Source organism: Varanus komodoensis, unplaced genomic scaffold (assembly GCF_004798865.1).
Source record: "Varanus komodoensis strain SLA01 unplaced genomic scaffold, ASM479886v1 scaffold29_3, whole genome shotgun sequence".
Taxonomy (NCBI): domain Eukaryota; kingdom Metazoa; phylum Chordata; class Lepidosauria; order Squamata; family Varanidae; genus Varanus; species Varanus komodoensis.
Window position 1 is genome coordinate 864,985 of NW_025335760.1, and position 25,094 is coordinate 890,078.

The 25,094-nt window shown below is 54.6% G+C and overlaps 1 protein-coding gene across 1 annotated transcript in view; it reads right to left on the reverse strand.

The window, feature by feature from the left end:
* Positions 1 to 24,906, reverse strand: part of TIMM50 (translocase of inner mitochondrial membrane 50) — a 33,593-nt gene extending 8,687 nt beyond the window's left edge. The window contains exons 1-12 of the mRNA XM_044435443.1: positions 24,753 to 24,906; positions 24,084 to 24,370; positions 22,935 to 23,082; positions 21,160 to 21,191; positions 11,762 to 11,783; positions 9,217 to 9,273; positions 7,317 to 7,375; positions 6,335 to 6,454; positions 5,649 to 5,753; positions 3,509 to 3,607; positions 848 to 1,004; positions 476 to 582 (exon numbers count right to left, since the gene is read on the reverse strand). Coding sequence (XP_044291378.1) covers positions 476 to 582; positions 848 to 1,004; positions 3,509 to 3,607; positions 5,649 to 5,753; positions 6,335 to 6,454; positions 7,317 to 7,375; positions 9,217 to 9,273; positions 11,762 to 11,783; positions 21,160 to 21,191; positions 22,935 to 23,082; positions 24,084 to 24,370; positions 24,753 to 24,906 — 1,347 coding nt within the window. The remainder of the gene's footprint in view (positions 1 to 475; positions 583 to 847; positions 1,005 to 3,508; positions 3,608 to 5,648; positions 5,754 to 6,334; positions 6,455 to 7,316; positions 7,376 to 9,216; positions 9,274 to 11,761; positions 11,784 to 21,159; positions 21,192 to 22,934; positions 23,083 to 24,083; positions 24,371 to 24,752) is intronic.
* Positions 24,907 to 25,094: the final 188 nt, after the last annotated feature.

The following is a 25,094-nucleotide window of genomic DNA, read 5'->3' on the forward strand; positions in this document are numbered from 1 at the left end:
AGTCAGCACCCAGGAGAGTGCAAAGACGCCGCCCACCCGTGGAATACCCGTCCTCGGGATGCTGATGTGTCAAGGGGTCTCATGTACCAAGCCTGTGTGGAAAGAAGGCATTCCGAGCATGCTCAGAAACCCTCTCCATCTCCTGCTCCCCTCACACAGGTGTGGGAGATCCGGATCCCAAGGCCTAAATGGGCTTCCGAAGGAGGTTTGGGGGCCCCGAGGCCAGCCAGCCCGAGCCTCCAATCAAGGGACGTGCTGTGCCCACGTGGGGAGCGATGCTCCCAGCTGGGGCTCAGGCAACCAGGGAGGTGTTAACGGCCCCCCCAAGTGGGGGGCAGCTTCAGCTTTCCATGCGATGTGCCAGCTGGATGCACCCACATGCCTCGGCGGCCTGACCCCACACACCCAGGCAGCCCTGGCCGGGCAGGAGGCCCCCACAGCGAGGCCACGGCGCTGCCCCGAGCCCGGCCCGCACCTGCTCCAGCTGGGACTGTCTGCGCTTGAACGCCTCCAGCGGGTCTTCTTCCAAGGAGTAGTTCTCCAACACCGACCGGACGTCTTCGACTCCGCTCAAGGCAACAGCTGTGGGACACACGCAAGAACGGGGCACTGAGTCCGGCTGCCGCCTGCAGACGTGGCCTGAGTGGCCGCTGTGCGTTCGCAGGCAGGGCCGATCGCAGTGGGAATTCCTGGTGCCGGTGGGCTGGGTGGGAGGCTGATGCCTGGGCGGCGGCGCTCGGCCTCCGAGGCCCCAACGGTGAGGTCGTCGCAGCCCCCTCCCAACTGTTCCCATGGGACAAAACAAGGGCCATGAGTCCCCCACCCCGGGCGACAGCCCTCCCCTTACTCTTCAGAAAGGCGGCGAGGTCAAAGAGGGCCCGGTCATCCGAGTTCCCGTCCCACTTCTTCAGGGCCATGCCGTTGAAGGGCTGCAGGCGGAAGGCCTCCTTCTTGCAGTCCACCACGACCACCTTGGCCGGGTCTCTGTTCAGGCAGGAGATGTCCTGGAGAGGAAGAGGGCACAAGGTAGGCAGGCAGGCAGGCAGGCAGGCAGGCAGGCAGGCAGGCAGGCAGGCAGGCAGGCAGGCAGCAGGGGCCTCGCTAGGCCGGGCTGGGCCGGCTCATGCGGCACTTCAGGACACATCTGCATGTTGGGAGGGGCGCAGGGGCTCACGCGGCGGCTGCGAGCCTTCCCGAAGCAGAGAGCGCCGTGCCAAGGGCCCCATGCGTGGCAGCCGAGCACGGCCCCCTCATTTCCGGGCTGGGAAGCTCCCTGCACCGTTGCCTCGCCTCGGCTTTGCTGCCTGGTTCCTGTCGTGCCATTCCGGACGGCTTCGCACGCAACCGCTCCTCTCCCCGTGTAAAGCTTCCTGTGACTGCGATCTGGAGCACGCTCGGCTTCCTGCGGACAACTCCAGCTGCAGCCTGCGGGCCTGGCCTCGCTCTCGAACAAGTGCGCCCACGGGGGCATTTTGCCAGCCGGGCGGACTGCCTCCCCACGGGGAACCCCGGGAGGCCCAGCAGAAGGCACCACCTCGCCGGTTCCAGAGCGTCTCTCGTGCAGGGAGCACAGCCTCCTTACGGCACCTTCACTTCAAAGCACAAGTACCAGTGCGGGCGGAGAAAAGGCGCTCAGGTCCCAGCATGCCTCAGCTCGCACAGGCCTTCTCTTCGGGACAGGCGAGGGGAGGGCCGCACTTTTCATCTTTTCAATGCGCATGAACCGGCTTAGGTGGGTGCTACAGGGCTGATGGTTTCTTCCTTTAATGAGCTTTTCTGAGCCTAAATCGCCACTGTGTTGCAATAAAAACCACTTCCTTTGAAGGAATTAAGCTCTCGGCAATGAAAACTAACTCCTTGCCCTCCTCCCGGAACCTTCTCTCCCACCGTCCCGAGAGCTTCATCTCCATCCCCAGGCCCCGCTTAGCTCTCTTTCACTCGACCGCCGTCACGCAGCCATTTCGGGACGGGCCCCGCACAGGCCTGCTGCCTGAGCAGCAGCGGGGGGGGGGGGGGGGGCTGCTCCACGCGGGAGGGGAAAGCACTCCTTGCCCCCTTCCTCCGCCTCCTGCGGCTCAGAAAAAAGGAGGAAAGGGGCCGCAACAATCGGCGCGCGGAGACGACAAATGCATTCCGCGGAGAGGAGGAGAGAAAGAGACACCCCACCGGCTCGGGGCAGCAGATGGGAGGTGGGGGGTGGGCGGGGAGGGGAGGCAGACAGAAGGCAGGCTCACAGCCCAGCCGAGCCCCGCAAGGCCGCCCTCGCCCTATTGTGCGGCGCAGGCACCCGGAGTCGCCTTGCGGGACACGTGGCGCGCATCTGCCGTTTCCGCCTCGTGCTCGTCTGGGCCGGCTGAATGGGCAAGGTGCTCCGTACAGCTGTGGGCATTATCATGGGGGGGGGGGGGGGTGATCTGGAGACGTGTCCCTCAGGATGCCAACAGCAGGTGTGCACCGGGGGGGCTGCGTCCCCCCCACCAAGCCTGCTGGTGCAGAGGCCCAGCTCTCCCGCGATTCTGCGGCTGGAACAGAGATCCAGGAGGCTCGGCGGGACATCGCGACATGCCTGCGACGGATCGCGGCCTCCGCTTCTCATGGGCATAAATAAAATGCAACCCCGGGGTGCAGTGTGAAGCGAGTCGCGTCACCCGCACGCTGGTTACGGAGGAGGAGGGAGCCGGAGGGGAAGCGTGGAGGGAGGAAGCGCCAGCAGGCACGTTCTGCCGGAGCCCGGCACGCAGCGCTGGCAGTCGAGTGAGGAGGCCGCCCCCCCCCACTGGGGAGGCACACCTGACACAGGTGCGGCAGGTGCCCCCCCCCCATGTTGCTGAAGAATCGGCCCTCCCAGATGCTTGCGTTCCAGCGTTTCCCGATGCACGCAGTTTAAAGTGGTTTATGCAATGAGCTCTTTATACATGAAGATTCGGAGAGGGTTTAGCCCTCCATGGGAGTAGGGCAGAGAAAGGGGAGCTGTGATGTGAAACCCAGGCCCTCTCAGCTCTGGCTGGGCTGAGGAGCCCGAGACCGAGACCGGCACGGGGGCAGCCGAAGAAGAGCAGGAGCCGAGCCTTTTCATCCCCCCGTGAACCGGCCTGCCCACGCCTGCCGCTCATGCGGCTTTCCTTGGGCAGAATCTCAGCACAAGATGTTGCTCTGCAGCCCAGCACTTTTCTCCGATGGCTCACCCAGAATAACACTACTGCCTAAACCCACTCAGATGTGTCTGGAGGCGCTCTCCAGAATATGGACTGAGTCACTGTCTCATTACTACAGTTATGAACCACTTTTCCTCCAAGGAGCTCACATGATTCTCCGTCCCCACGCCTTTTACTTTCACAGCAACCCTGCAAGGCAGGCTGACCTGAGCAAGGGAGCCTGCTTCAACCCAGGGCTGCTCCTCCTGAGATCAGCCCTCTAACCGTGGGCCCCACGCTGGAAATACCGCTACGCAAAGCTGACGCCGCCACCTGCCCGGCTCCCGAGTGGCCCAGAAGCCCCCAGCCCTCACCTTAACATGGTGCCCGTCCATGTAGCGGGTGGCATCACGGAAGAGCCGGTAGGAGATGAACCCGTGAGGGTCGACGCTGTCGATGAGGGGGAAGGCGGTCTGGAAGAAAGAAAGAGGGATGGGGTCGCCCTGCAGGTGGAAGCATTCCTACCGCCGTTTTGCAAGGATCACTTGAGGCTGAAGGGCACGGGCGTCAAGGGAAGGGCACATGGCCTCACCAGGCCAGCACAGGCACAGGTGGTGACGGAAAGAGGCCCCTTGGTCTGTGGCACGTGCAGAGTGCTTATTCTGCCCCCACCCTGTATTTTGTGCCCTCTGAGCCTAAGACTGCTGATGGGCTCTAGGTGGACTGCTGACTACACCAACCACACGCCCTGACCAGATTCAGATGGCCCTGCATGTACCGCAACCGCCGATAACACGGAAATGCCGGCTCAGAGGGGATCACTTCCAAAAGAGGTTCAGGCCGGTCTCTGCGCAAGTATCTGGCAGAAGGAGCCCTGCCAACGTGGGAGCGTGGCCCCGGAGCACCGGCGCGCATTCTTGAACCTGGCGGGCCGTTAATGGGGTGCCCCCTCGGGAGCGCACAGACTGGATCTGCCCGCGCCGGCCCTGGGGAGCGGCTGGCGGCTGGCTTAACCGAGTCGCATGTGCTGAACGAGAGCAAACAAGCCAGAGAGGGGCTCGGGCCCTTCCCAGAGCGACTCTGCAGTCTTCCGCCCACAAGTCTCCTGACCGCGCCGCTGCCTCCTTCCCCAGGACAGACCCACTCAATTAGCACAGTAACAGCCCGGATTCAATCGGCTGACAGGCGCAGGCTGGACCCATGCATATTCAGATGCGCAGTGGCACACTCCTGGGCCCCCTTCAAGCGTGAGAAAGGGGACAGGGAAGGAGGCAGCCGACCCGGAGGTACAAAACAGGCCAGCCAAAATGCCCCCTCCTCAGGCTGACACAGATTCCTCTGGCTCTGGCAGGGGTTCTGGGACCCCCATGACAGCTGTGGCTACCCACCCGCCTTTGCGCCACACGGGTGTGGAATCTGGCCTCTGACCCAAAGCCCAAGATTGCGAGCAGCTTGGTTTCATTTGTATTAACTGGTCGGCGTTTACAGCTCCCGAGAAAAGCTTGGGGACAACGGAGCGGCTCCCTCGCTTGCAAAAATCACAGCTGAGCAGCAATGGCTGAAGGGGGGGGGAGCGATTTCTGGGCACTGAGGCGCTTCATCTGCATATGTATTCCGTACTTAAGAATCTGGATCCCTCCCCCCCCCCCCACACACACACAGCGGCACCAGCTCTGGTCAGCTTCCTCCAACACTCTCAGCGATGAGCGTGTAACAGCGCACAAGCCGGGCCAGACCCCACGGCCGACCACGGGCTCCGGGGGGAAACCCGCGAAAACAACTTGGGTGCTGGCACCCTCTCAGCCATGTTCCCCAGCAACCGGCAAACCGGGACCCAGCGCCTCAGAGAGTGAAGGCAGCACAGCCCCCCACCCCTCCCGGAATCTGTCCAATCCCCTCTGACAGCACTCAGACAGGGGGTCAGCGCTGCATCTTGGGAAGACGCCCTCGCACTCCTCTCCGCCAGCTTCAGGGTTGCTCACACTGGGTTCCAGGGGTGTGAGAGACTGAGAAGGCTCCTCCGCCCACAGGAGGCACAGCTTCATAAGCCTCCATCGTGCCCCCCCCCCTTCCTCACCTTCTTTTCCGATGCGCCCACTCGCCGCTGTGCCAGCCCTGTGGCTGTTTGGGCCCCTCCGCTCCGCCACCTTGCCTTTCGGGGCGGTGAGCAGGACTGGGCCTCCACTGGAGCCACCTCAGACCTGGTTCTCCGACACTGGACAGCCTTGTGGGTTCAGCCTCAACTGGCCCCGGGCAGAGGCCCCATGCAGAGCTGCTGCCGCCCGCCCGCCCTAACACAGGCGTGCCAGGCGCGAGGGGCAAGAGGCCGCGGAGCACTCACGGGAATTTGCTGCTGGACAGCAACACGCACGCTTCTGACGGGGAGCGGCACCCTCGCGTCCTGGGTGGGCCATGGGACCAAGAGTAGCCTCTCCACCTGCCTGACTTCCCCCGGACACACGAGGCCCAGCCGGGCCAAGTTGTGACTGGCTGGGGGCCGAGCGAGACACTCACCATGCCTGTCTCGGACGTGAAGATGACGATTTCGTAGAGGGGTGCCAGCTGCTGGAAGAGGTTGTCGATGCCTGGTCTCTTTTTGAAGCGCCAGCCGGTCACTAACTGAGGACAAAAACAGGCCAGAGGAGTGGGAGAGCAAGAGCAGAGCCAGGAGAGGAAGGCAGAATCAGCGGCACAGAATGGCTGCTCGCTTGAACTCAAAATCTGGTGCGCAAACTTGCACTCGATCCAGCCACTCCCTGCTCCCACGCGCTCAGCTGGCTTAACACAGCAGCCGTGAGCATCATTACTGTGCCCCAGGAGGGAAGGGGAGGGGGCAGAAGCCTCCCGGGCAAATAATGCCCCCAGTCTGGAAGAGCTGTTGCCCTGCACGGGGAGGCAGGGGCACATCCAAGTGGCAGCTGGGGGAGGCTGCCAAGCCCCCCCAGTCCATGCCACATGGTGTGCTGCAGGAACCCCACAGACCCAGGCTGGTCGCCACAGCCCACGCAGGGATGGCTCTCAGCCAGCCAAGCTCCCTCCCTGGGTATGGAATGGCTGCAGGCAGCCACTCCAAGCAGCTGTGCAGGCCGGAGGCGAGGGCCCACCTGGAGGCAGCCAAGGGACAGGCCACGCAGCCACGCCACCTGGCTCAGCAGTGGCCCACCCGCCACCGCTCCCCGCAGGCCTGGGGGGATACGCACCGACCACTCGGGGTGCAGCAGCACATCCGTGAGTTCGATGACGAGGGTGTACGGGGGCTGGTAGTAGGGCTCTTTCAGGGGGTCCGGGAGCAGCTTCGGGCTGGTGGGCTCTATGATCATCTGCGAGAGAAATAAGCGCGGCAGCATGAGGGTCCGAGCCGCTGGCTGCGGGACGGGTCCGTGCCACGGTGGGCTCGCCAGGCCTGGAGGTTCGGTTCGGGGGGTGCTTCAGTCCCCCTCAAAACATGACGCTTCCAGCACTCCCCTGGTAATTGCGACATGCTAACGGCTGGCTGTAGCGTGTGCGCGAATTCGATTTCCTCAGAGCTGCGTGGAGGCGGGAAGAGAAGCCAAACGCTTTGGTCCCCCCAGTTGCAGACGGGAGAGAAAGTTGGGACCGTGCATTTTTTTACCTCACGACACGCACGGCCTCCTTCCTCGGCCTGGGATGCGGGGCAGGGCGTGGCCAGCGCTCCAGCTCGCCTTGCAGCTCTTTTCGTAGGTAAACAGATGCGCAGAACCAAGGGGGCGCATCTTTGCAGCCACTCGAGAGCGGTGGTCCCTCTGTGGGCGCCCAGCACTGAGGCGGGGAGTCCGTGCCGCAGCGGCAGAGGCGGCGCCCTCCAGCCACGGGAGCCCCCACAACGTGCAAAACGGAGCGCGCCCTCCCTACCGAGGCGAAGTGAGGCCCAGCCAGGCTGCAAACAGCTTGTGCTGCTGAGGGCAAAGTCTGGCTCGCGAGCGGATCACCCTGACAGCTGGCGACAGTCACGGTGTGGTGGATGGGGGCGTCGTGACAAAGCCAGCCACGGAGGCGACGGCCCCGCTTCAACAACGTGGGCACAAGTTAGCCTCTAAAGTGGGGAAGAGGGAGCCCAAGTCAGCGGCATGGCGCTCATCCTGCTATCGAGCGCTCGGTTTTCCTCTGGAGAGACCTGGGGGCAGAGTCTGGAGCTGCGCGAGCCTGAGCAGCCTCACTTACCTGCCTGTAGTCCTTGAAGTACTTGTACGCCCTCCGGAGCTGCTGGATCACCACTGGATCTGCAAGCCAATTGAGAGCTCGGCTAGTGTGGAAAGCCCCTCGCGCTTTGCCAGTAGTGAGGCAGTCCGTGGGCACACAGGCGCCCTCCCCCCCGGCTCTGGGCGTGCTGGGACTGGACGCCCAGAGGACGCTTCCGCCAGGGAGAAGGGCTGTGCTCCACGAGGCCGGGCCTTTCGTTTTGGCGCGCCACCACAATCCGCAACACTCTCGGCCCTGTTTCCACTGCCTGCCGCAGCCCCAGAGATCCAATGAAGCAGCTCTGGCACCCTCAAAATAAGAGCTACAATTCCAGGAGTGGCTTTTTGCGGGGTGGGAAACCTGTTTTAGCAGAATCACTTTTCAGTGGCCCTCGTGCTTCCGTGTTCATTTGCCATCGGAAGGGAAACCCTCTTTCCAGACAAAAACTATGACAAGACCGACAAAAGCAACATTTCAATGCTGCTGCAGTGAGTAAGCAGAAGTCTGCTGGCTGTCCGGTCCAGACGAATGGCTATTGACGGAGCGGCTGGCAGCTTCCGCACAGCTTTCCATCTCCCCCCCCCCCGCCCTGGCCCAAGCCATCTGAACATATGCACAGTCCCACAGCCCCTCCAAAAGAATACTAATGGATGCTTCAATTACCAGCTCGCTTAAGCAGAGGTCAGGCCGGAGAAGAGAGAGCGTGTGAGCGGAGCACAGTCCCCACCCCAGCGCTGCTAACTGTCCCTCTGAGATTACAGCTTTAGCATCTCGGGGACCAGGGTTATTCAAACAGAAACTGTAAGTTAATCAATCAAAGGCAGGCGCATTGAATGGGGCGTAATTTGGGAGCAATTGTTATGATAATCCAAGCTGAGCAGCTGGGGTGGATGACTGGCTGGGCCGCAGCGGAGCCAAAAGGATTCCAGCGTCCACCGGGGCCGTGTATGGCGGAATTTGGCTGCCTGATTAGAAGACTTTTTAAAACTGTGAGTCTGCTACAAGGAGAAATGAGGGGCGGGTTCCGCAAATGTGCTCCCCAGTCTGATGTGATGGGACGCTGAGTTTGGACGCTCACTTTCCCATCTTTAGTGGAGTCTGGATGGAGAAACCACTCCTAGCGTGAGGAAGTTTCCTATGACACAGCGAGAGGTGCCGGTTGAGTCAGAACAACAAAGCGCATGTCCTTGATGTATTCGAAAGCAGCCCCTTTGGGAAAGTCCAGAGTTTGCTTATTTCTAGTGAGTTACAATTTACACTGGAGAAAATGAAGTCATTGCTTCTGTTTTGAAACCTGCTTCGGGTTTTTGGCTGGAATACTAGGGAGGAGGGGCCCCTGCTCGAATGACCTGCTATTTATGGCCGAAGGTGTTATTTGCAATGAGCTGCTCCCCTGAGTCGTGCTACAGACAAGCAGCAGAGCTCGCCTTCCAGTGCCGATAGAGCTGACCCACCTAAGAGGCTTGGGTGCTGGCTGGGTGGCTGATTCGGGCCACGTTGCACAATGCGTTATGCTACTAAAGGCATCAACCCATGACAGCGAGGGAGAAGCAAGTCCTGCAAATCCCAGCATGCCCCCACCAGGGAGGGAGCTGGGAGTGGTGGGCCAGGTTTCTGCTGGCAATTGCTTTGCTTGATCCTGACCCTCCCCGGTAAGCTCCCTCCCCTTGCTTCGGGAGCACTCCTTCCCAGGCGATCTCCCAGCCTTGATCTTCCTCTCAAGCAGCAGGGCCTCCTCTGTGGCAGCTCCCAAGCTCTCCCACAGAGAGGCTGGCCCAGGATCTCCCTGATGTCATTTCTGAGACAGCAGAAGGCTCCCCCTTTCGTGACACTGCGTGCCTGTGCTTGTGGCCCCACGTCTATCGGTTTGAAATTGGCTTACCAATACCCGAAATGATTTGCCCATTTTTTGTATTCTGGTTTTGTTCCACTTGATAAACTGCAATGACATTTTATGAACAGCAGCATGCAAAGTCTTTAAAAAAAGCGCATTTCAGGCAACTGACTCCCCAAAACCCGTTAAGTCTGAGCTGGGTAATGGAACCCGTACTTCTCCCCAGTGGAAGTGAGTTATTTCAACATCTCGGGTTAATATAAACGTAGGAGGAGGTTCTATGGCTTGATACTAATAGCCACGGTTAAACACGGGCACATAAAGAAAAGGGAAGGACCATTCTGGGGAGCCCCAGTGATTCCGGCAGTCTGTCCTCCTTTCCATCAAAGGGCAATAAACTTGTGAATCTGCTGAAAATCTGGAGGGAAGGGAAAGCAGGGGGAGGGGGCGTGAAACACTGGGAGGGGGACAAACGAGCAAACCCATTGTGAGGAACAATGGGGCTGCGACTGGAGGATGCCTTTTAATCGGCTGAGAGCATATGCCGGGCCAGCTGAAAGGCCCTCGTGAAAGGTGCTTCCTATCCCAGGCGAAAGCCCCCCACAAGCCACCCCCGCCCCGTGGGTTTCCTACATAATTTAGCAGAAAACCCCCACTAACGGGACAATCTGCCTTCTCAAGGCTTCCTGCAAAGTTCCACATGGCCCTCAGCTGCAGAAACAGACACCTGACCACCCCTTTGTATTTCTGAAGACTCTAAATACCATACGATGCATTTTAAAAATTCACTCGTGGACAAGTCTCCTGGCAGGGGAAACCAAAGATGCTCTTACGGAGTTCTTATTAAAGCCGTCCTGGAGTGCACACTCGTTGCACGCCTGGGCGCCATTCATGCAGCGCTGAGCGCTAAGCTGCATGCAGACGCTCTGCTGATGGGCCACTGGGTCTGTCTGAAGCAAACCGCTGAAGGGACGGGGCGGGGACCGAAGCCCGCCTGGAGCCCCGCGGGGCACAGCACGCCACCGCCTCTGGCCAAACCTGGTGCAGAGCACGTGGCACAAAACCGGAACGGTCGGGATGCCTTTGGGGCCGGACCCCAGTCGGTGCGCCTCGCCGCTCGCCAAGGTTCAGCGTCCCGCCACCCGCCTCTCCAGGGCGAGGAATAGCCGAGGAGGGGGACAGCTGGAGTGCCTGTGGCCGGCCCTGCCCCGGCACACACACCCGCAGCCCCTCCTCTGGGCTCCTCGCCCTTCGTTCATTTCCATCACAACGCGCCGGCCCTGCTTCACGCCTCCAGCGACGCGGGGCGGGACGGAGAGGGGTGCCTGCCCGGTGGAGGAGCATTGTTAACTCCCCATCACGACATAAGTTCCGGCTGACCTTCTGCTCCCGACAAGGGGTGTGCGCCTGGTTATGCACCAGTACATCTGCTCTCAAGGCAGCCGCTGAAGAAAGCCGCCCTCCGCCCCCCACTCATCCGATTAGAGATGTAAAGCAATTCTGGTTATTCTGGGAAGTTTGTGCGCAGGGATTTTCATTTTTAAAAATGCTTGTGAAGAGATGGGTGTGTAAGCAGGTCACGCCTGTTGCCGTTCCCCCACTACCCTGTTTAAGGCAGAAGGGAATTAACATATTTATAGCTTAACTTCTGGTGCATTTCAGCTCTGCCTGCCTGCCTGGCCACCAGAATTAGCTGCTTTAATAATTGAGGTGTTGAAGACATTTGGTTAGCTGGTGGCACAGATTAAAAAGCCACGGAATCTAGCAGGCCGTTCTTGAGCCACGAACCCGTCCAAGCTCGCAGGGAACTCACAGTCCTGACAAGCCAGCCTCCCGCTAGCTACACATCGGCCCAATCTCATTTTGCATTAATGAGAAAAGTAGGAGAGAAAAGTATGACTACTCTTTCTATTCTGCCATTCTATACTTTTAATCCTTTTTTTGATAGAGAAACCAGAGAGTTTATAATACAGCTTCTAGGCTACATTATGATATATGCTACCCGACATTTCAAGCTGTGCCAAGTATCCATGCATAAGGCCTTCTATCAGCATCCAGGTAACATTTCAAAATCAATCCTTCTGCCTGAAAAGTCCTCTTGAATGTTTACTTTGCTCTCAATAAGTGTCGTCGCACAATCATCCTATGCTAACACTACATAAACACTAGCGTGCCTCACTGCGCTGAAAAAAGCAACACCATATAGACCTCGGTTCCTTGCTCAAAAACACGAATTTAGAGTATTTCCGCTATGGTCTACCAGGTCCTTACAAAAACCTCAGAAGAACTCTGAGAACAAAAATAAATATTTAAAAGCATTGATATACCTGCAACCCAACATTTGCCTCACAAATTAGTTCAAAATCTTTGGTGAAGAATCAACTTTTTTCAGGGAGAAAAATCTTGATTTAAAACAAAAACTTTGGTGCAAGAAAGGCCAGGTACTTGCTCCGTCACCCCTATGTCCGTACTTCTCAGCTTTTCCAAACTTTATTGCCTCACTCTTATGCCTTGCTTCTCATTTCTCTCCATCAGATCAACTCCAGTGTATCAAAGCAATAAAAAAAAAAACCCAACAGATTTGTCTACTCACCATTATCAAACTCATCAGGAATCTGCACAGAAAAAGAAAGCTTGTTATTTTGACTCTATTACATATTATCAACCATAAAACGAATGTATGATTATTTTTATTCCCGCAGCCATTTGTTACAACAGCAAAATAATAAAATTAAAATACAGTAAATTTTAAAACAATGAAACACACTCCCCACAGTGTTAAAAATGGTGCAATGTTTAGCTGCTTTAAGAGCAAAATCTGCCACTGCCAATGAAATGCCTTATTCTGCTACAACTTTTTCTCCAAACCTTGTAAGGATCTTTTAAAAAGTTTGAGTTGTTGAAGAAATAGGACAGTTGAACGTCAAAGGCATCTTCCATGGACTAGCGCACACAGGGGTACAATATACGCTTCTAAAATGGGGGTAGGAACAATAAAACTGAAAAAGGGAAAGCAATCTGTTTAGAATTGGCAGTGTTAGTAGCTCTTGCTTCCTGGCACTGCGTAGCTGTATCTTCTGCCTGGCCAGAAGAGGCTGGATTAAGGAAATCTCCAACATTAACGATAATGCAAATACTATGTGTTAAGGACAATGGTGCTTTTTTGTCTTCAGGGTGCTAGAATGTCATCTTGGCGGCTTGATCCAGGAAGTTAATTTTTAGATATTTATGCATGCTCAAGCTGTCCTTCCCAACCTCCAGATGCCTCCCAAGAAAGCTCCTGGAAGGAGTGGTGTTGCAAAGCAGCCATTGTTGTCAGCTTGCTCCCTAATGTTCACAAAGTGGGCATGGAGGGAGGAGGCGGCTGGGGACAGAGCGCTCAGACTGGCTGCCCAGCCAGAGCAAGAGGGTCAGTGGAAGACAGGCAGGGTCAAAATGGACAAAGGAAGGAAGAGTGGAACATGCAGAAAACATGGGATATTGTTGGTTTGGGGCTGTATTTATTCCCATAAGTCCTCAGTACCATTCCAGAAGCAGGAACCTATTTTTAAAAAGGCCAGGATATGATAGAGACCCAGACACCAAACAAGGCTTCCAAGACAACTCGCACAGGAATTAACACAGGTAGGGGGTGTGTGCGTTTGTTTGTTCCTCAGAGCTGGGGAGAAGCAGTCGCATGCATTATATAGCTCTTTTTGGCTGGTTTACACAAAGAGGAAACGCGATTGTGAAGAAATGAGGTCTGGAGAGTTTACTGATGGCATGGACCAAGCTGCTCTGCAAGTCTGTTCTCCATCGAACAGGAGGAGGACCACTGCCATTCCGTTTTTGGTTAAGAGGCTATGCAGCAAAAAGCGGAGCCTTACCAAGAGTAAGTAAATCACCAGTGAAACAAGAACCGGCAGTTGAGGGCCCAAGTAAAGGCCGGGCAGGAGGTGCTAACGGGGCCAAAGGCAGGGCTTCACACCCAGGGCAGCTCCATCTGAAGAAAAGCTGCTGTATCGACTTCAGAAGCACCTGAACCTGGATCAGAGAGGAGGCCTACCCAGTCCCACCCTGCTTCCCACAGCGACTGGGAAGTGCCTCCCGGAAGCCCAGAAGCTGGCTTCGAGGACCACGGTCCCCCATCAGCAGTGGGTGGTCAGAAACTTGCTGGCTCTGGCACTGTCCAACTGTGGTGCCCTGGCAGAACCTACCCATGACCGGCACTCAAGTGAGAAAGTGAACAAGGCCATCTACAACAGCGCCAGATGCTTATCTGCAGCTCGCTGCCAGGATTCCTGCATTTCCTTGCACACAAACAGCGAGCTCCCAGACAATCTCTTGCTGAGCACGTCCAGAGTGCTTTTCTACCTAATTGCAGTCATTGCGGTGGTTAGAGGATCCGAGTGGGACTCGGGAAGTCCGGGTCCTAGTTCCCAGCCAGCCGTGCAGCTCACTGGGAGACGCTGGGCCAGCTGCTCACTCTCAGTACAAACTACGTCACAGAGCTGTTGCGAGGATGCGATGGAGAAGGGGACAAGGCAAGCTGCCTTGGCTCCTCACAAGGGGAAAAGTGCAGGATACACGATGCAATGCAAAGATAACACAACCCGCGAGGGCTGGGGGCGGGAGGACGCTTGAGAGCGGAGCGTGAGGCCTGACTCTCCCTTTAGGAGTCAGCTGCCAGGCGAGAGCGCTTGCAAAAATAACCGCACTCTGGAGCCGGCACCAAATGGCCCTCGCACCTTTGCACTTGGGGTTGCATCTGTGCTCAGCGGAGGGGCTGCAGCCACCTCAGCACAGCATGTTTCTACAAACACTCCTCATATTGTCCTGACCCTCGTATGCCCCACGTTTAGGCACTGGAGGGTCCCAAACCCCAATTTTAACTGCAGTTCTTAAGCTCGCAGAGCCAAAACGATTTTCAAAGGTTAACTCTATAGTAGGGAGTCATTTTAACAATCCTGATCAACACCGGCCCCAAAAAACAACTTTGGCATCACCCAGCTCCTCCCAGCTGTTTTGATGGACAAACAGGAGGGACATAAAGAAAACTAACATAATTGTCGAAGGCAGATGCCAGCTAGTACTTTTCTCACTTCAGTGCTTGTTGCTAGAGAAAATCCCTCGATAAAGAGCTGGGGGACCTACCCTTCAAGGAGCGTGTGCCCACACCTCTAACCCTCTCTCCACCTCTTCTCCAGAATGTCTCCACCCTCTCTGGGCTCATCAAAATTCAAGTTAGCTGCTTATGGGCCAGGATCCAAAGAAAACTCTACATTCAAGGCGGTTTTCAGCTTATGCCCTTCAAACAACAGGTCCACCACCACATGAGAAACAGCTTTTGAACCAGATGATACAGCTGGTGGGGTTGGGGGTACTGTTCAGAGAGAAACACATTTATATATTTCAAGCTCCTGGTTGCACTTAAAGCAGCTTTTTGGAGCTGGGACTTAGACGTCTGTACATGGCTGGCTCTTAACTGTCCTCGATGCTTCCACATATCTGCCCAGTACATACAACTCTTTTATTTCCAGAGACTGCCTGTCCTAGTCCAACTGGTGCTGCTTCAAAGAATGTGGAAAGCACTCTTTTGCTAAAGTGGGGTTAAGGTCTTAAGCGGAGGGGGCAGAGAAAGAGGAAAAGTAATCCAATGTGACTGGCTCCATAAACAATCAAAAACTGTGCGTGAGTGCAGGCTGCCTGCGGCCCACCCATCAGCCTGGGCTTCGGCAGAAGAGGCTGCCCTGCGATGCTGAAATCCGGCTGCTTTAGTAACAGCTACGGGTTTGCATTGATACGCAGGGCAGAAAGAAATGCCTGGGAGAGGAGCCCCTTCAATTCTCTCCACGATGAAAGAATCTGTGGTGACGCACCAGCTGTTGGGGCACTGCAGAATCCTCCATACAAAGCAACAATAGCTCTTAATACGTCTAAAAAACAAGCACCCCAAACCCAATCTTGCACGCGCGTGTGCACACACACAGACACACCCGGCTGCAAGCAAATGCTTTATTGTTTGTAGACACAGGTGCAGGAGCAAAGCTGCTGTTGGCCCAAACAGCAAGACTCTCCAGGGAAAATCCCGGTCCCCTGCACAGGCCTTCAGCCAACTCATTGCAGGAGCTCGAATCGGTCTCACACGGCCTCTGGCGCTGGCATGTTTTGCTCAGAGGGTTTTACAGGGAAAAATATAGAACCAATTGTCCCGGTAAAAGCAAAGGCAAAACCTGGTCTGGATAAATTTGTTTGGGAGAAACTAATCCAAACCATCAATCACTAAACAGGTTTATGAACTGCGGCTTTGTTTTATCTCTTCACTCAGAGTCTGGGATTATGTAAAACAGGCAGAAAGAGGCAGAACGAGACTTGAAGGCACACTGAGATTAATCCAATACCTCATCCACAGCGCCTTTGTTATGAGCAGTGGAACGCTGGCTTGGCAGGGTGAAAAAACCAGGGCTGACAATCGGAGGCAGACAAGGAACTGCGGCACACGGGCAGCTGTCAGATGCCTCCCCACCCCCCCAGCCGCCCTCCCCACACTTAACCAAATACACCCAATGCTACCAAGTTGGCCCCACCGCATGAACATACTGAAGTACATCCTGGCACTTGTTCATCAAGCAAAGCCTCTGATTAAGGCAGATGCCACATTATTCCAAACGGTTTGGCTGGCTCAGGATACTGTTTTTTTATATTTGCTTAAATATAGGCTGGGGCAGCTGGGACCTACTAGCCACTTCTCTGCCTAAACGTGCATAGTATTGCCCCTTCGGTCAGTCTGACAGGGTTCTGTGATCTATTCCTTACTTTGTGGGACGCAAAGATGTCTGGAGCAGAAAACAGGGACGCTTTGCATTGTGAAACCTGAAGCTATTTCCTCCTAGAATAGAGGCATCCGCCATTTCTTCCTCGGTTTTAGGATAGCTTCGCAAGTAAGTGCTCAGCCAGTTGCTACAGACACCAGGAAACCGTACGCAGCCAGGGACATGCATGAGGCACATGTGCTGGGCTGGGTGACTGGGAACTCGCATCTGCCTCACTGGGCTTAAAAGGGATGCAAGGAAGAGTGTGCTGCACATGTACACGCACGCCTACACGTTCTCACATCCAGACTAGAACTGACTGATAACACTTGCCTTCATTCTGACAGTGTGGCCTTCCGGTCCTTGTGACTGATAGCAACGCGATTTAAATATCTTCATCCAGCCATTCTGTGGGCTCGGGGCCACCTCAGATTTTGGGCTAATGGGCAGTAGCCCCGAAGATCGTTTCTGGAATCCCTGACACAGGCCGCCTCAGCTCACACACGTTTGCCCGACAGGCCTGGGAAAAGAGCTCTAGGCCACCCCCAGTGCAAGCTCCCTTCACTGGCCGCCATCTGCGTGCATCTGATTTGGAGGCCACCTGATGCGCCCACAGAAAAGACACAACGCACCCGCTCAGCTCAACCCAAGCTTAGCCCACTGGCTGGCAGAGAGGAAAAGGCCCCCTCAGGCCGTGCCAACCAGCTCAACAGGCCAGTGACCCTCAAGTCTTCCAAAGGAAGACCAGACCAGACCAGACCAGACCAGCAGCAACAGAACAGGGTCTGCAATGAACAGCAGCCTCTTCTTCAGGCTGACTGGTGGAAAGAAGCGAGGGGACGGGCTGCCAGGCCAAGCAATTCACAACAGAGTGAGTGCCAAGAACATCTTCGAGATGCTCAAAAAAAGCCGTAGCCAGAAATCGACACCTGCAACATACTGACTAGTGCACCAGCCAGGAAAAGCATGTTGACCTGTATTTTGAAACCGAAGTTCATCACTTTGGACATTCTGGGTAGTTGGGTTACTTTTAATGCCCGCTTGATGAGGGTTTCCTACAACGAAACCAGAAGCACAACAGTGCCACCTTGGGGAAAGCACCTCCAAAGGCACACAACTTAAACACTAAGATCAACTACACAGCAGGGAACCTACCAAGCTCCCTCTCCTACTCCAGATGTCCTAACATCCACCCAGTCATCCCCACGCTGTTAAAGTCCCAGCCCCAAGCAGCCTGAAATTATTGATTCAAGCTGCCAGGCACAAGCCCCCCCCCGCCCCCCCCCCCGGCATGGCTGCAAGAGCTGAAGAAACCTTCTGGCTCACCCAAGGAGGTGTGCACACCCTTACGCATCCTCACTGTGCAATTCCCATAGTGCCACAAGTTTGGTCTGACCAGCTTCCAAGGTCTTTCCCAGTGTGTAACTTGGGAGTCAAGACACAATATAAAACTGCAAGTGAATTATCTGTCACACCTTCCTTTCTGCAGCTGAATCACACTGCAATCCCCGTTTTCTCTTTTGACACAAAACTCCTCCACTCCACCCTAGGTTTTTCTAGATTTAAAATGCCTTTTTATATTTCCTTAATGAAGCCATCTTTTTTACACTTCCCCAAGTGGACCTAGTACTTGCTTTGATTTCAAAAACAGAAGCCTAAAGATCAGTGAACACACAAAAGTTAAAGAATGACAAAGGAAACTTGTAATAAAAAAAGATCAAGAAACCTCCCTTCTGAAAATCCACACTTCCCAGGAGGAGGCGGCACAGAACAGTGTGGGAAAGAGGAGGAGATCAAAGGCGGCCCCTTTACAGTCACTCAGGCAGAGCCCGTCCAGCCGAGCCGGGTCTTGTGCTCAGGTGATGCCATGAGACTTGCAGGAAGCTGCGAAGTGTGCCCAGGCCTTTCCACCAGGCACATCTGCTCCAGGTCAGGCAGCCTCTCAGCTCATTGCGGGCCATTCGCATGAATGCGACAGGCAGCCTAAAAAGGGCCATTAGCAAAACCAAAGGGGGTTTTATTGTGGCTCCAGAACAGCAGGTAAGGAGGCAGACGAGGCATACCTTTGAGGGCAGAGGGGTGCAGCCACTTCAAAGCACGGATCTCCCCCACTTGTGAGAATCTTCACCTCACCCTGCCAGTGCTCCCGAAATATGTTCCCACAAAGGGAACATGCAATTGTTTGATACAAGCCCAGGTGTTTTTTGCTTAAGCCAGGAATGACCACCAAACAGCTGCGGGAAACCTCAAGGTCAGGAAGCTGTTCTAGAAGAACTGCTGATTCGGTGCTCAGAAGCACGGTGCCTCTGTTACTCGCAGCATTACTACTACAATTACTTGCATAATGCTTAATAGAGCAGTATCTCTAGGAAATTTTCTTTGCACGGGGGCCAGTCGGGTATCATGGCTGGTAGCCAACCCAGACGTAACCCATGAAGTCCTTTTAAAAGCAATGACAAACTCCTTTTAAAATGACTAACCATCCCTACAGTGTTGTGGGGAAATGAGAAATTCCTTTCAGTACAACCCTCACTCCTTTCAACTAAGGAGGAAGAACCAAGTTGTAGAATAAACCATGGGCCTGTACTTTGAGGCCTGTACTTTCACCCAACAGCAGAAGAGAGCCCTGTCTATCAGGAAAGAAATAAAAAAACACAATAAACACCCCCCCCCCCCCGTCTGGAAGGGAGGCTGGCAGAGCTGGCTGGAGGGCACTTGCTAGCACAAATGATCAAAAGCAGCTGGCCTGTGCCGGCAATAAGCTGGCCTGTTGCTCATCAGCATGAGGGGCAATTCACATTCTCTGGGGGCATGGAGGGAGCATGTGAGCACCACCAACCAAGGAGGGGAAGCAGGGAGAGAAGGCAGGCCCATTCACCTGGAGAAGTGCTCCTCCACCCAGGAATATTGCAGCAGACTTCCTCACCTCCCAAGACAATTCAGGTGCTGTTTACAGCGGGGTGAGGAATGACATCTTCTCTTCCAACATCAAAAGCTGCCCAATACAGAAGGACAATCAGGAAGTCAGGAAAGGGGTGGGGAGAGGAGGGGGAAGCTTCTTGCCCTGCTTGAAACACCTTGGGGGATATGCAAGGCTAGCCCCAATTCACACTTTCCTTCCTCAGGAGCACTCAAGGCTTGTGCCGCATATCAAAAGAGACAGGGCCCAAGGGACAGCCCCAGCCATCACTCCATGAACACGGAAGAACACCAGGGTGCAAGGGAGGTCCCCCCTCCAGCAATGCAGAAAGCAGTTCCCCAAAATCCAAGGCCCAAAGAGAAGATGCAGCTATGCAGCGGCAGGATGCAAGAGGCTACAAACACTGGAAATTCCAATCCAATTTCCCTGCCCTGTAATGTAATGCTTACCCCAAAAACTGAATCCGGGGGATCAGGGTGCAATATTTCTCCCACTTACTGAGGAATAAGTTAGGTACTGTCCAGTTGCCCCCCGCTTATGGTGGCCCTATGCATAAAAGCTCTGTGCTTACTCAGACTTATGTGCAGAGGGTGAAACTGTTAACGCATCCAAACTTGAGAGAACAGCTTTATATCAAACAGTTATACCTCACTTCACAAATAGTTCAGTGATTACAACAATCAGCCAACCTATCAGTTAAACTGAAGTGGGGTGAAGCAAGTACGTACTAAAGAACAAACCAGTGGGCCAAGACGACTCTGGAACAGGCAGATATGTTGTAAGCCTAAATAAACCGCACTCTGCAGCAAGTAGAAGAGTAATGACTGAACTGCCAGCACATGAGCAGTCCGAATCTGGTGCATGACCCAATCTTCATTCCAGGTAAACAGTAATATATCGCTACAGTGAGCAGAGCATTTAACACAGCAATGGACTTCAACTACTACTTTTCTCCCATCCAGAGATACTGACAGTCGATTATGGGCCGGGGCAAAGAAATGCTCACCAACAGCAAAATATCAAAGGAGAATGAGAATAAATCCACAGATGGAGGAAGCTCATGGAGGAGCCCAAAAGGAAAGGAGAAAGAAGCCCAGATGAATATGCAGCGCCACTCGCAAAAACAGCCTGCACCCTCCCCACCCTTCAAAGGACAATAGGTAGGTCAACTTCTCATCAGCAGGGCCCATTCACACATCCATGGCAACATGTGCCTGCTGCAAGGGGGACCCCAAAATGTCTATGGGAACTTGGCTCAAGCCTTCTCCCCACAGGCTGAGTCACAGTGGGCACAGGAGAGATCAGTCCAGGCTGGTTTATATCCTGTGCTCGGAAAACACTCCAAGTTACGTCTGCCTGCTCTGCAACCCTGTTGACTTTGTTTGGAAACAGAACTGAGGGACAGAGCGAGCTTTGGACAGAGGCATGATGAAAAGCAGCAGATAAATGCTTCAGCAGGGGGGTTTAACTCAGTGTCCTGTGCTGGGCAGGTGGCTGGCCTTGATGGCCTCACGAACCCCTTCCAGCTCTGCTATTCTATGGTTCTCAACACTGAAAATATTGCCTAAGATTACTGTTTTTTATTTATGATGTTACTAATTAAGGCAACATAAAGAATCAAAAGAATGGCAAGGTATGATTAATAAGTTTTGTAATGGGGATAAAAAAGCAAGAATAAATTTTAAAAAATCGTATTAATCAGAAAAGATAGGGGGATGGGGTATCCTATGCAACATTTGAAGCGAGGCGACAGAAAAGGAAAAACAAGTGAATACCATGTGCAACATGTACCCTAAGATCCCGGTGGTGGGGAGCACGGTGTGGTTAAGAACTATTTTAAGTGTATGCTTAATTTTATACATTCTTTATTTTAGATGTAGTGTTGTTTTGGTTGTATCTTAGATTAAAAATTAATAAAAATACTTTTAACAGAATGGTCGGAACACTGATGGTACACAGGGGAGTCCCAGGCTCGGGACCCTGATAAAGTTCTTTGCAGAAAATGCAAGAGGAACGCCTCCAGGATACGTGTGTAGACTGCAAATTACTTTCCTCCTACAGAGTCGGCACGAGTCATGATGCTAACCCCACACTGTATCCCATGGTTTGCCTGCCTACTTACCAGTGAAGACACCGGCCAAATTAAAACGACGCCATTGCCTTTGCTGCAGGGAAGTGTGATAGCCGGTCATCACCTGTGCAGCAACATCAAGCACAAAGCGGCCCCTAGTGGCAGGTAGCTAGTTAACAAGCTCAACACACTGGAAAGAAGCGACTTACCTTCACACCATGTTCATCCACTGAATTACTACCTGCCACCAAAAAAACAGACAAGAGAGAAAGGTCATGTTTGTTAACACTGTGCAACAAAGACCCCGAGAATTGCACAGCTGCTGGTACGGTCCTGTGCCACAAGGAGCCAATGTAATTCTATTTTTTAAAACTTACTGGCAAAGGGAAGCAAGGAGTTATCTCCTTCCTTACACACATGCCCAAACACTTACAACATTTTTAGAGGGCCTCTACCAAGCATCAAATGAAGTGAGGCAGACAGCAGCCTCTTCAATAGTGGCACTCTTCAGGGGGGCCTGTCTGGGGTCTAAATTGTGATCTTCTCAGAAATAGGTCAAGTTCTTTGATTTGCCCGTCTTTCAGTCCTTCAGTTTTACAAAATATATTTATATTCAGATCTCAGCACTCCTGTTGCTTTCACTTTGGTATTATTTTGTCAGTGTTTACTTGTAAGGTCTTTATACTACATTTTATCATGAACTGATGGTTTTAACCTCCATTTTGTGAACTGCCCAGAGAGCTTTGACTATTGGATAGTACAAACATAGAACACAACATAACAATAAATGATTTGGCCCATTTCAACCAGAAGAGACACCACCTGAAAATGTGAATCAAAAGTGCAGAAACAGAGTAATTCAGCAGAGAGCTGCCACCACGCTTCTCTGTAAAGCAAGGGGATACACACGCACATAAAGGCTGGGGATTCTAAACTAAGAGAACCTCCAGACATTTATCCAGAGACGCACATTTTGCACATCACAGGTTTTCTGCACAAAATGCCTAATACAGAACTGCCACCCGTGAAGGGTCCACCTTTGGCCCAGGAGGCTCGTACTCCCTGCAGAGGCCTTCCTCCTGCCCAGAGGCCGCCCCGGGGGCCACCCTGTCCCTAGGGAGACAATGCAGAAAGAAATCTCTGTTGCTTGCTCCAAGCTGTGATTTTTCTGCATGCTGGTTCCCCTCCAAAGTGGAAGGAGGAACAGTGCACAGAGCACAACACAGTGCCCTCCAGATGCCTGGGCTTCAACTCCCATCACTCCAGCCAGCATGACCAATGCTCAGGAATAGGGGGACTCTAGTTCAAAGCATCTGGGAGGCACTGCAGTAGGAAAGGTTGCTAAAACACACAGATCGGCACAGGCTTCTTAACACACAAGCCCTGGTGGATCTTCCAACAGTAACTAAAACAAATTCAAGCCACCTGCAGCAATAACAGCTAGAATTTACCTTCGGGGAGCCCTCCCAGGGAGAAGATCACATGGCCAGCCCAAGCAGCCACAAACATGGCCAGAGAAGACACGGTGGGGCTAACCACTCTGTCCAGCAGAGGCCTGTCCTGGCAGCCAGTTTATACAATGCCGCCAAGCTCACGCCATTCTTCAAGCCTCATGGACAGCCAGTGCGGCATGGCAGCTGGAGCGCTTTGTTCCCCTTTGGCCACAAAGCTCACTGGGTCATCTGGGATGAAGCTCAGTTTCACCTCTACCTCAAACGGTGGTTGTGAGAGAAGGAATATTAAGTACACTGTCTTGGGTTCCTCATGGGAAAAACAGTAAATAAATTCGAAACTGCATCTGGAGAACAGTAACTTGTACCAGGAATTTTCACCATCCAGAGGCCTGGAGACAGCAATGCCTCAAGGAGTTGTTCTGAAAACACAGCCTCAGCACAGTGAACAGACTTCATTTCCTAATGCTGAATGGGATGTGGGACCACCTTACAGCACAGAGCTTCTTCCCAGTGAATCAAAGAAAACTTACCAAAGATGTAGATAACCGCTATACCGCTGCCAGCTCCCATAAGCCCTGCTATCCTGAGCACCATCTTCTTTGCATATGCAGTGTTTTCCTTCTGTTTTTTCTTCTCTTGCTGCTCATCCGCGCCTTCTCCATCTCCACCTTCTGTTGCCTAGAGAGGGAAAAAGTTATGAGAGTGGGAAAGGGAAGAGTTTGCCAAAGTTAGAGTAGCCATTTCAGTACTTCAGTCAAACTGACACTGAATTAAACAAGTAGTTTCTGATTATGGATACCTACTAAGTAAAGAATCTGACCACTTGATTCAATGTCAGCACTAAGGTCTGCCCATGCAGATAATCGTTCGGATTAGGACTACAACATGCAATTGATTTGCTTATTAAATTAGTCAACTAGAGTTTAGAGAGGGGGAAAAACCCACAACATGCCCCAGTCAACCATGGGGCATGCTGGGAGTTGCAGACCTTCCTCCTGTCTAAACATACATAGAGCTGTACTTTTAAGAATTTCTTAGAGAAAGGAAAAGCACCAATTAACTGGGACAGATTTCAAATATGTATCTAATATCAGCATTTACGAAAGATGTGGACGGTATGCACCATTTCTGAGAACACTCATGCCAAATCTGCAAGTCTTCAAATGCTTCACATTACACCTTCTCCCCTTCGTCCTTGGGCATGAGCTGTACCTGGGAACAAATGCACATGCTTTGCACAAACTGAGCTGCAGCAATCTGCAAAGACGGTCCCAGGTTCACTCTGCAGCTCTTCCGCTTAATGGCATCTCAAGGATTTGGTATGTGGTCCCTGGCACCTTCACTTACAAGGGGTCGCAGCCAGCCAGACTAGGAAGGGCGGGCCGAGCGGCGGGACGGGCAACTCCGGGGGCTTTGGTCTGCAGTCCCCACCAGCGCCCGCCAACACAGGCAGCAGTGCGGGAGGCCGCGGAGCAGAGCAGATTCTGGCAGGCCAAGCGTTCCCGCCCCGGCCAAGCACACCTTCCCCCACAGGCTGGGGCCTCCAAAGGGCCGGCCGGGGGCGATAGCTGCTCGCCCTTAACCGCCTTGAAAGGCCCCAGGCCAGACCGCAGGCGGCCTCCCGGGTCGTGGTCTCCGCCGCCGCCGCTCTCCCGCTTCCAAGGCCGCCGCCGCCTCACCTGCTGCTGCTGCTGCTGCCGCACGGCGTCCCTCAGGACGGCTCCCGTCAGGCTCGTCGCCGCGGCCGCCGGAGAGGGGGCGTGAGGCGAGGCCCCCGTGCTGCACTCGCGCCGCAGCACGACCCAGGCTCCGCGCTGCTTCCACCGCCGGCAGCAGGAGCCGCCGGCGGAGGCGTGGAGCGCCCGCAGCCCGCCCGTCAGCGCCGCCACCGACCAGGCGCGCGCCGCCGCCGTGACAGCGGCCATCTTGCTTCGCTTGCCGGGATGGCGCACGCGCCGGCCCGAACCTATCAGGGGACGAGGCAGGGCGGCACGAGCGCCCGCCCATTCCTTCTTCCTCGGCTCTCCCGAGCCAACCCGCCGCGGCTGGTAGATCCTCCTTCCAATAGGGAGCCTGGTGCACGCCCCCTTAACCAAGCCGCAAGTAGGGTTGGTCGGGCTTCCCCGCCCACCGGTCACCTCTCAGCCAATCGCGACGAGCGAAAGGAAAGGAAGAGGGCGCCCACTGGGCTGACGGTTTAATTTCATCGGCGCGGGCTGCCCAAGGGGGAAGTTCGAGCGGAGGTGCCGCCACGGCCAATGGGGAGAATCGACGCGTAAGTGGGAGACTCGAAGAGGGAGGAGTCCGCCCATTGGCTGGAACTCGAAGTGAGGCGCGCCTGCCCTTGCCCTGATAGGGCGCCGCCGAGGTCAAGGGGCGGGACACGCGCAGCACGTGCTCCCCGGAGCCGCGCCGTCGCGAAGGGTCGTCCGCGAACGTGGTCGCAGCTCCTGCCCGGAGCGCAGGGTTGTGCCTCCCCTCAGGACGCGGCGGGCGGCTCATCGCAACCGATCCCGCTTCAGGCAGGTGTCCGGAGAGGCCCGGCTGCTGCCAAACCCGCTAGGCAAAGCTGCCGCTTGAGCAGGACCGAACGCCAAGAGGCAGCGGGCTCTATGCCCGGCAGACCCTGGCCTTCAGGGCCAGGGCAGTTGAAGGATCTCTCCCATAGAAAAAGTATTTAATCTTAAAGG